Raw genomic sequence first — 12707 nt, 5'->3', positions numbered from 1 at the left:
GTGGGGTGATCATCCCTCTGGACCCCCAAAACCAGTCCTATAACTCCGCCCCTTTAGATTCTTCCCCCAGGGCGGGGGTCTCCTGGATATACACTTTATGTAGAATTATTAAACACCCGCTCCACCAGTATGGCGGCTTTGTGCGCAGTCAGGTTTTCATTCTAAAGGACGAATATAGATCATCCCCAAACAATGCGGCGTCCCTGCGGCTGCGGAGCGATCGGCTGATCCTCCACATGTGAAATGGATTCTGGGAATTACCATATAAAATAACTTTGTCATTAAGGGATTAGGAGCAAAGCTGTGTCACCCCGGCCCCGTGCAGCTGCATAGCCCGCCTCATTATACCGCCTGATACTCTGCATCATACCGCACAGCCGCCAGCTGATTATACTCTGCATCATACCGCACAGCCGCCAGCTGATTATACAGTGCATCATACCGCACAGCCGCCAGCGTATTATACTCTGCATCATACCGCACAGCCGCCAGCTGGTTATACTCTGCATCATACCGCACAGCCGCCAGCGTATTATACTGTGCATCATACCGCACATCCGCCAGCTATTTATACTCTGCATCATACCGCACAGCCGCCTGCTGATTATACTCTGCATCATACCGCACAGCCGCCAGCGTATTATACTGTGCATTATACCGCACAGCCGCCAGCTGGTTATACTCTGCATCATACCGCACAGCCGCCAGCTGATTATACTCTGCATCATACCGCACAGCTGCCAGCTGATTATACCCTGCATCATACCGCACAGCCGCCAGCTGATTATACCCTGCATCATACCGCACAGCCGCCAGCTGATTATACTCTGCATCATACCGCACAGCCGCCAGCTGGTTATACTCTGCATCATACCGCACAGCCGCCAGCTGATTATACTCTGCATCATACCGCACAGCCGCCAGCTGATTATACTCTGCATCATACCGCACAGCCGCCAGCTGATTATACCGCACAGCCGCCAGCTGATTATACTCTGCATCATACCGCACAGCTGCCACCTGATTATACTCTGCATCATACTGCACAGCCGCCAGCTGATTATACTCTGCATCATACCGCACAGCTGCCAGCTGATTATACCCTGCATCATACCGCACAGCCGCCAGCTGATTATACTCTGCATCATACCGCACAGCCGCCAGCTGATTATACCCTGCATCATACCGCACAGCCGCCAGCTGATTATAGTCTGCATCATACCACACAGCCGCCAGCTGATTATACTCTGCATCATACCGCACAGCCGCCAGCTGATTATAGTCTGCATCATACCGCACAGCCGCCAGCTGATTATACCGCACAGCCGCCAGCTGATTATACTCTGCATCATACCGCACAGCCGCCAGCTGATTATACTCTGCATCATACCGCACAGCCGCCAGCTGATTATACTCTGCATCATACCGCACAGCCACTAGCTGATTATACCGCACAGCCGCCAGCTGGTTATACTCTGCATCATACCGCACAGCCGCCAGCTGATTATACTCTGCATCATACCGCACAGCCGCCAGCTGATTATACTCTGCATCATACCGCACAGCCGCCAGCTGATTATACCGCACAGCCGCCAGCTGATTATACTCTGCATCATACCGCACAGCTGCCACCTGATTATACTCTGCATCATACTGCATAGCCGCCAGCTGATTATACTCTGCATCATACCGCACAGCTGCCAGCTGATTATACCCTGCATCATACCGCACAGCCGCCAGCTGATTATACTCTGCATCATACCGCACAGCCGCCAGCTGATTATACCCTGCATCATACCGCACAGCCGCCAGCTGATTATAGTCTGCATCATACCGCACAGCCGCCAGCTGATTATACTCTGCATCATACCGCACAGCCGCCAGCTGATTATAGTCTGCATCATACCGCACAGCCGCCAGCTGATTATACCGCACAGCCGCCAGCTGATTATACTCTGCATCATACCGCACAGCCGCCAGCTGATTATACTCTGCATCATACCGCACAGCCACTAGCTGATTATACCGCACAGCCGCCAGCTGGTTATACTCTGCATCATACCGCACAGCCTCCAGCTGATTATACTCTGCATCATACCGCACAGCCGCCAGCTGATTATACCGCACAACCGCCAGCTGGATATACTCTGCATCATACCGCAAAGCCGCCAGCTGGTTATAATCTGCATCATACCGCACAGCCGCCAGCTAATTATACTCTGCATCATACCGCACTGCCGCCAGCTGATTATACTGCACAACCGCCAGCTGGATATACTCTGCATCATACCGCACAGCCGCCAGCTGGTTATACTTTGCATCATACCGCACAGCCGCCAGCTGGTTATACTCTGCATTATACCGCACAGCCTCCAGCTGATTATACCGCACAGCCGCCAGCTGGATATACTCTGCATCATACCGCACAGCCGCCAGCTGATTATACCGCACTGCCACACGCTGATTATACTGCACAACCGCCAGCTGGATATACTCTGCATCATACCGCACAGCCGCCAGCTGATTATACTCTGCATCATACTGCACAGCCGCCAGCTAACTTTACTCTGCATCATACCGCACAGCCGCCATCTGGTTATACCGTACAGCCGCCAGCGTATTATACTCTACATCATACCGCACAGCCGCCAGCTGGTTATACCGTACAGCCGCCAGCGTATTATACTCTACATCATACCGCAAAGCCGCCAGCTGATTATACCGCACAGCTGCCACCTGATTATACTCTGCATCATACCACACAGCCGCCAGCTGGTTATACTCTGCATCATACCGCACAGCCTCCAGCTGATTATACTCTGCATCATACCGCACAGCCGCCAGCTGATTATACCGCACAGCCGCCAGCTGATTATAGTCTGCATCATACCGCAAAGCCGCCAGCTGATTATACCGCACAGCTGCCACCTGATTATACTCTGCATCATACCGCACAGCCGCCAGCTGGTTATACTCTGCATCATACCGCACAGCCTCCAGCTGATTATACTCTGCATCATACCGCACAGCCGCCAGCTGATTATACCGCACAGCCGCCAGCTGATTATACTCTGCATCATACCGCACAGCCGCCAGCTGATTATACTCTGCATCATACCGCACAGCCGCCAGCTGATTATAGTCTGCATCATACCGCACAGCCGCTAGCTGATTATACCGCACTGCCGTACGCTGATTATACTGCACAACCGCCAGCTGGATATACTCTGCATCATACCGCACAGCCGCCAGCTGATTATACTCTGCATCATACTGCACAGCCGCCAGCTAACTTTACTCTGCATCATACCGCACAGCAGCCAGCTAATTATTCTCTGCATCATACAGCACAGCCGCCAGCTGGTTATACCGTACAGCCGCCAGCGTATTATACTCTACATCATACCGCACAGCCGCCAGCTGGTTATACCCTACAGCCGCCAGCGTATTATACTCTACATCATACCGCAAAGCCGCCAGCTGATTATACCGCACAGCTGCCACCTGATTATACTCTGCATCATACAGCACAGCCGCCAGCTGATTATAGTCTGCATCATACCGCACAGCCGCCAGCTGATTATAGTCTGCATCATACTGCACAGCCGCCAGCTGATTATACCGCACAGCCGCCAGCTGATTATACTCTGCATCATACCGCACAGCCGCCAGCTGATTATACCGCACAGCCGCCAGCTGATTATACTCTGCATCATACCGCACAGCCGCCAGCTGATTATAGTCTGCATCATACCGCACAGCCGCTAGCTGATTATACCGCACAGCCGCCAGCTGGTTATACTCTGCATCATACCGCACAGCCGCCAGCTGATTATACTCTGCATCATACCGCACAGCTGCCACCTGATTATACTCTGCATCATACAGCACAGCCGCCAGCTGATTATACCCTGCATCATACCGCACAGCCGCCAGCTGATTACAGTCTGCATCAAACCGCACAGCCGCTAGCTGATTATACCGCACAGCCGCCAGCTGGATATACTCTGCATCATACCGCACAGCCGCCAGCTGATTATAGTCTGCATCATACCGCACAGCCGCTAGCTGATTATACTCTGCATCATACCGCACAGCCGCCAGCTGATTATACTCTGCATCATACCGCACAGCCGCCAGCTGATTATACTCTGCATCATACCGCACAGCCGCCAGCTGGTTATACCGTACAGCCACCAACGTATAATACTCTACATCATACCGCACAGCTGCCAGCTGATTATACTCTGCATCATACCGCACTGCTGCCAGCTGATTATACTCTGCATCATACCGCACAGCCGCCAGCTGATTATACTCTGCATCATACTGCACAGCCGCCAGCTGATTATACTCTGCATCATACCGCACAGCCGCCAGCTGATTATACTCTGCATCATACCGCACAGCCGCTAGCTGATTATACTGTGCATCATACCGCACAGCCGCCAGCTGGTTATACTCTGCATCATACCGCACAGCCGCTAGCTGATTATACTGTGCATCATACCGCACAGCCGCCAGCTGGTTATACTCTGCATCATACCGCACAGCCGCCAGCTGGTTATACTCTGCATCATACCGCACAGCCGCCAGCTGGTTATACTCTGCATCATACCGCACAGCCGCCAGCTGATTATACCCTGCATCATACCGCACAGCCGCCAGCTGATTATACTCTGCATCATACCGCACAGCCGCCAGCTGATTATACTCTGCATCATACCGCACAGCCGCCAGCTGATTATACTCTGCATCATACCGCACAGCCGCCAGCTGATTATACCGCACAGCCGCCAGCTGATTATAGTCTGCATCATACCGCAAAGCCGCCAGCTGATTATACCGCACAGCTGCCACCTGATTATACTCTGCATCATACCGCACAGCCGCCAGCTGGTTATACTCTGCATCATACCGCACAGCCGCCAGCTGATTATACTCTGCATCATACCGCACAGCCGCCAGCTGATTATACCGCACAGCCGCCAGCTGATTATACTCTGCATCATACCGCACAGCCGCCAGCTGATTATACTCTGCATCATACCGCACAGCCGCCAGCTGATTATAGTCTGCATCATACCGCACAGCCGCTAGCTGATTATACCGCACTGCCGTACGCTGATTATACTGCACAACCGCCAGCTGGATATACTCTGCATCATACCGCACAGCCGCCAGCTGATTATACTCTGCATCATACTGCACAGCCGCCAGCTAACTTTACTCTGCATCATACCGCACAGCAGCCAGCTAATTATTCTCTGCATCATACCGCACAGCCGCCAGCTGGTTATACCGTACAGCCGCCAGCGTATTATACTCTACATCATACCGCACAGCCGCCAGCTGGTTATACCATACAGCCGCCAGCGTATTATACTCTACATCATACCGCAAAGCCGCCAGCTGATTATACCGCACAGCTGCCACCTGATTATACTCTGCATCATACAGCACAGCCGCCAGCTGATTATAGTCTGCATCATACCGCACAGCCGCCAGCTGATTATAGTCTGCATCATACCGCACAGCCGCCAGCTGATTATACCGCACAGCCGCCAGCTGATTATACTCTGCATCATACCGCACAGCCGCCAGCTGATTATACCGCACAGCCGCCAGCTGATTATACTCTGCATCATACCGCACAGCCGCCAGCTGATTATAGTCTGCATCATACCGCACAGCCGCTAGCTGATTATACCGCACAGCCGCCAGCTGGTTATACTCTGCATCATACCGCACAGCCGCCAGCTGATTATACTCTGCATCATACCGCACAGCTGCCACCTGATTATACTCTGCATCATACAGCACAGCCGCCAGCTGATTATACCCTGCATCATACCGCACAGCCGCCAGCTGATTATAGTCTGCATCAAACCGCACAGCCGCTAGCTGATTATACCGCACAGCCGCCAGCTGGATATACTCTGCATCATACCGCACAGCCGCCAGCTGATTATAGTCTGCATCATACCGCACAGCGGCCAGCTAACTTTACTCTGCATCATACCGCACAGCCGCCAGCTGATTATACTCTGCATCATACCGCACAGCCGCCAGCTGGTTATACCGTACAGCCACCAACGTATAATACTCTACATCATACCGCACAGCCGCCAGCTGATTATAGTCTGCATCATACCGCACAGCGGCCAGCTAACTTTACTCTGCATCATACCGCACAGCCGCCAGCTGATTATACTCTGCATCATACCGCACAGCCGCCAGCTGGTTATACCGTACAGCCACCAACGTATAATACTCTACATCAAACCGCACAGCCGCTAGCTGATTATACCGCACAGCCGCCAGCTGGATATACTCTGCATCATACCGCACAGCCGCCAGCTGATTATAGTCTGCATCATACCGCACAGCCGCTAGCTGATTATACTCTGCATCATACCGCACAGCCGCCAGCTGATTATACTCTGCATCATACCGCACAGCCGCCAGCTGATTATACTCTGCATCATACCGCACAGCCGCCAGCTGGTTATACCGTACAGCCACCAACGTATAATACTCTACATCATACCGCACAGCTGCCAGCTGATTATACTCTGCATCATACCGCACTGCTGCCAGCTGATTATACTCTGCATCATACCGCACAGCCGCCAGCTGATTATACTCTGCATCATACTGCACAGCCGCCAGCTGATTATACTCTGCATCATACCGCACAGCCGCCAGCTGATTATACTCTGCATCATACCGCACAGCCGCCAGCTGGTTATACTCTGCATCATACCGCACAGCCGCCAGGTGGTTATACTCTGCATCATACCGCACAGCCGCCAGCTGATTATACTCTGCATCATACCGCACAGCCGCCAGCTGATTATACTCTGCATCATACCGCACAGCCGCTAGCTGATTATACTGTGCATCATACCGCACAGCCGCCAGCTGGTTATACTCTGCATCATACCGCACAGCCGCCAGCTGGTTATACTCTGCATCATACCGCACAGCCGCCAGCTGGTTATACTCTGCATCATACCGCACAGCCGCCAGCTGGTTATACTCTGCATCATACCGCACAGCCGCCAGCTGGTTATACTCTGCATCATACCGCACAGCCGCCAGCTGATTATACCCTGCATCATACCGCACAGCCGCCAGCTGATTATACTCTGCATCATACCGCACAGCCGCCAGCTGATTATACTCTGCATCATACCGCACAGCCGCCAGCTGATTATACTCTGCATCATACCGCACAGCCGCCAGCTGATTATACTGCACAGCCGCCAGCTGGTTATACTCCGCATCATACCGCACAGCCTCCAGCTGATTATACTCTGCATCATACCGCACAGCCGCCAGATGATTATACTCTGCATCATACCGCACAGCCGCCAGCTGATTATACCGCACAGCCGCCAGCTGATTATACTCTGCATCATACCGCACAGCCGCCAGCTGATTATACCGCACAGCCGCCAGCTGGTTATACTCTGCATCATACCGCACAGCCGCCAGCTGATTATACTCTGCATCATACCGCCAGCTGGTTATACTCTGCATCATACCGCACAGCTGCCACCTGATTATACTCTGCATCATACAGCACAGCCGCCAGCTGATTATAGTCTGCATCATACCGCCAGCTGGTTATACTCTGCATCATAGTGTTACACAAGGAACCATGGGCGGGAAGAACGTCCGCAGTGGCTGGAGCTACATCTCAATTTCTACACCAGCAGGATTATCCATCCCCCCCAATAACCCAATGGTTCAGACCGCTGATCCCCGACCACAGAATAATGGTGAAGAGACCGCTGATCCCCGACCACAGAATAATGGTGAACAGACCGCTGATCCCCGACCCCAGAATAATGGTGAACAGACCGCTGATCCCAGACCACAGAATAATGGTGAACAGACTGCTGATCCCCGACCACAGAATAATGGTGAAGAGACCGCTGATCCCCGACCACAGAATAATGGTGAACAGACCGCTGATCCCCGACCCCAGAATAATGGTGAACAGACCGCTGATCCCAGACCACAGAATAATGGTGAACAGACCGCTGATCCCCGACCACAGAATAATGGTGAACAGACCGCTGATCCCCGACCACAGAATAATGGTGAACAGACCGCTGATCCCCGACCACAGAATAATGGTGAACAGACCGCTGATCCCAGACCACAGAATAATGGTGAACAGACCGCTGATCCCAGACCACAGAATAATGAACAGGTTGCTGATCCCCGACCACAGAATAATGGTGAACAGACCGCTGATCCCCGACCACAGAATAATGGTGAACAGACCGCTGATCCCAAACACAGAATATTGGTGAACAGACCGCTGATCCCCGACCACAGAATAATGGTGAACAGATCGCTGATCCCAGACCACAGAATAATGGTGAACAGACCGCTGATCCCCGACCACAGAATAATGGTGAACAGACCGCTGATCCCAGACCACAGAATAATGGTGAGCAGACCGCTGATCCCCGACCACAGAATAATGGTGAACAGACCGCTGATCCCCGACCACAGAATAATGAACAGACCGCTGATCCCAGACCACAGAATAATGGTGAGCAGACCGCTGATCCCCGACCACAGAATAATGGTGAGCAGACCGCTGATCCCCGACCACAGAATAATGGTGAACAGGCCCCTGACCCCCGACCACAGAATAATGGTGAACAGAGCACTGATCCCCGACCCCAGAATAATGGTGAACAGACCGCTGATCCCCGACCACAGAATAATGGTGAACAGGTTGCTGAATATTTAATACATGACTTTTTATTAAAAAAAATAAGACACACATTAAAAAGTGATCTTCTATAAAGTTCTCAATATTCACAGAGAGTGGGAAGAAGACCGGGTCTAATCCAGTGGATCCCAAATCAGTATATACAAAAAGAAAGATGACATCTGATGTCCTGGTCTTGTGCGATGCTCTGCAGACTCCTCACTCTATGGGAATGAACCCGATGGATCATAAGGTCTCTATCAGCTCCTGGATTCGCTTCTGTTCACTCTCCCGGAATTCCGCGCTCTTCCCGTCACCGATGTTCTCAGAATATTCTGGAAAAGATTAAACGGATTCAAAATAAAAAAACTAATGATACAAGTCAAACAGTACGACAGCGCCGGCACACATCAATGGCATAGGCCACAAGAGCTGTCATGGCTTCTGTTCAGCGGGACCAGGTGAGTTCTGAACTCTGCGTCGTTATAGGTGATGAAACTCATCAAATTCAATAGGAGCTGAGCGGCAGTGACCTGCGGCACCACTGCACTGTAGGTGGACCCCGGCTTCTGGACCAATCACTGTGCATGAGTGTAGCATCAGCCCCAAACAGCTGACGGACACTGGGGGATCAGACACTGTGCATAGACCATTACTGTCTACTATTATAGAGGGGGGTATATAGGGTTATTATAGAGGGGGGTATATAGGGCTATTATAGAGGGGGGTATATAGGGCTATTATAGAGGGGATATATAGGGCTATTATAAAGGGGGGTTGTTATAGTTTATTATATATTATTATAGGGCCCAGGGACAGACAAGAAGATAATATAATAGGCCGACCACTCACCCTTCAATATGTGTCGGATAATTTTGATGGAGCTCCCCCTCATGGTGAGGATCTGCATCACTCTCTGCCGCACCTAAAGCCAAAGACACGGACAAACTCAGAAACATAAAGAGTGAACGATGCTCCATCCTATAAGGGACCCCTAAAGCTAAAGCATGATGGGAATTGTAGTTCTGCCATAGCTGGAGGGCCGCAGTGTGACCCCCTGGTCTAGGGATGAAGCACTATTCTAATTTATATAAAGTTGTTAAATTCTCTGACGTTCAAAGATAACAGAGTATTGCGGAATTGCTAATTGTGCACAGTATATAGATGGCGGGGGTATAGAAATGGTAGTGGTATATAGATGCAGCAGTATATAGAAGGAGGTGATATATAGATTTCAGCAGTATATAGATGGCGGGGGTATAGAGATGGTAGTGGTATATAGATGCGGCAGTATATAGACGGAGGTGATATATAGATGGTAGTGGTATATAGATGCGGCAGTATATAGACGGAGGTGATATATAGATTTCAGCAGTATATAGATGGCGGGGGTATAGAAATGGTAGTGGTATATAGATGCGGCAGTATATAGACGGAGGTGATATATAGATTTCAGCAGTATATAGATGGCGGGGGTATAGAGAGGGTAGTGGTATATAGATGCGGCAGTATATAGACGGAGGTGATATATAGATGGTAGTGGTATATAGATGCGGCAGTATATAGACGGAGGTGATATATAGATTTCAGCAGTATATATATGGCGGGGGTATAGAGATGGTAGTGGTATATAGATGGTGGGGGTATAGAGAGGGTAGTGGTATATAGATGCGGCAGTATATAGACGGAGGTGATATATAGATGGTAGTGGTATATAGATGCGGCAGTATATAGACGGAGGTGATATATAGATTTCAGCAGTATATAGATGGCGGGGGTATAGAGATAGTAGTGGTATATAGATGGTGGGGGTATAGAGAGGGTAGTGGTATATAGATATGGCAGTATATAGACGGAGGTGATATATAGATGGTAGTGGTATATAGATGCGCAAGTATATAGACGGAGGTGATATATAGATTTCAGCAGTATATAGATGGCGGGGGTATAGAGATGGTAGTGGTATATAGATGGTGGGGGTATAGAGAGGGTAGTGGTATATAGATGTGGCAGTATATAGACGTAGGTGATATATAGATTTCAGCAGTATATAGATGGCGGGGGTATAGAGATGGTAGTGGTATATAGATGGTGGGGGTATAGAGAGGGTAGTGGTATATAGATGCGGCAGTATATAGACGGAGGTGATATATAGATGGTAGTGGTATATAGATGCGGCAGTATATAGACGGAGGTGATATATAGATTTCAGCAGTATATAGATGGCGGGGGTATAGAGATGGTAGTGGTATATAGATGGTGGGGGTATAGAGAGGGTAGTGGTATATAGATGTGGCAGTATATAGACGTAGGTGATATATAGATGGTAGTGGTATATAGATGGCGGGGGTATAGAGATGGTAGTGGTATATAGATGGCGGGGTATAGAGATGGTAGTGGTATATAGATGCGGCAGTATATAGACGGAGGTGATATATAGATTTCAGCAGTATATAGAAAGCGGGGGTATAGAGATGGTAGTGGTATATAGATGGCGGGGGTATAGAGAGGGTAGTGGTATATAGATGGCGGTGGTATAGAGATGGTGGTGGTATATAGATGGCGGTGGTATAGAGATGGTAGTGGTATATAGATGGCGGGGGTATATAGATGGCGGGGGTATAGAGATGGCAGTGGTATGTAGATGGCAGGGGTATATAGATGGTATATAGATGCGGGGCTATATAGATGGTAGTGGTATATAGATGGCGGGGGTATAGAGATGGCAGTGGTATATAGATGTCAGCAGTATATAGATGAGGGTATAGAGATGCTAGTGGTATACAGATGTCAGCAGTATATAGATGAGGGTATAGAGATGGTAGTAGTATATAGATGGGGGTATAGCGATGGTACTGGTATAGAGATGGCGGCAGTATATAGATGGCAAGGATTAGCTGTGGCTGGTTACTGTTGCAGACCTTGGCAGTATATAGATGGCAGCGGTATATAGACAGTGGGAGTAACTTGTGGCTGGTTACTGTTGCAGGTCTTAAAAGTATATAGATGGCGGGGGTATATAGATGTTGGGGGTTACCTGTGGCTGGTTACTGTTGCAGATCTCGGCAGTATATAGATGGTGGTAGTATATACACAGCGGCAGTATATAGATGTTGGGGGTTACCTGTGGCTGGTTACTGTTGCAGATCTCGGCAGTATATAGATGGTGGTAGTATATACACAGCGGCAGTATATAGATGTTGGGGGTTACCTGTGGCTGGTTACTGTTGCAGATCTCGGCAGTATATAGATGGTGGTAGTATATACACAGCGGCAGTATATAGATGTTGGGGGTTACCTGTGGCTGGTTACTGTTACAGATCTCTGCAGTATATAGATGGTGGTAGTATATACACAGCGGCAGTATATAGATGGTGGGTGTTACCTGTGGCTGGTTACTGTTACAGATCTCGGCAGTATATAGATGGTGGTAGTATATACACAGCGGCAGTATATAGATGGTGGGGGTTACCTGTGGCTGGTTACTGTTACAGATCTCGGCAGTATATAGATGGTGGTAGTATATACACAGCGGCAGTATATAGATGGTGGGTGTTACCTGTGGCTAGTTACTGTTACAGATCTCGGCAGTATATAGATGGTGGTAGTATATAGACAGCGGCAGTATATAGATGGTGGGGGTTACCTGTGGCTGGTTACTGTTGCAGATCTCGGCAGTGATGTAGCACAGCAGCTGGAGCAGGAACAGTCCGGCATCCAGTCTACGCAGGTAAAACTCATCCTCCAGATCATCATCTAGGATTTCCCCGCGCCGCACCATGTCCTAGAGAGGAGGAAGAAGTAATGGATGGAGGCCTGAAGGCCGGCTCCTCGCTGTGGGCACGGCCGGCTCCTCGCTATGGGCACGGCCGGCTCCTCGCTATGGGCACGGCCGGCTCCTCGCTATGGGCACGGCCGGCTCCTCGCTATGGGCACGGCCGGCTCCTCGCTATGGGCACGGCCGGCTCCT

At 50.3% G+C, this 12707-nt stretch overlaps 1 protein-coding gene across 1 annotated transcript in view; it reads right to left on the bottom strand.

Annotated features, from left to right (window-relative positions):
* Window positions 1–8765: 8765 nt before the first annotated feature.
* Window positions 8766–12707, bottom strand: part of CTNNBL1 (catenin beta like 1) — a 40877-nt gene continuing 36935 nt past the window's right edge. The window contains exons 14-16 of the mRNA XM_069954071.1: window positions 12384–12521; window positions 9590–9662; window positions 8766–9072 (exon numbers count right to left, since the gene is read on the bottom strand). Coding sequence (XP_069810172.1) covers window positions 8984–9072; window positions 9590–9662; window positions 12384–12521 — 300 coding nt within the window. The 3' untranslated portion in view covers window positions 8766–8983. The remainder of the gene's footprint in view (window positions 9073–9589; window positions 9663–12383; window positions 12522–12707) is intronic.

Source organism: Dendropsophus ebraccatus, chromosome 14 (genome assembly GCF_027789765.1).
Source record: "Dendropsophus ebraccatus isolate aDenEbr1 chromosome 14, aDenEbr1.pat, whole genome shotgun sequence".
Taxonomy (NCBI): Eukaryota; Metazoa; Chordata; class Amphibia; order Anura; family Hylidae; genus Dendropsophus; species Dendropsophus ebraccatus.
This window is presented reverse-complemented; position numbering and strand designations above follow the sequence as displayed.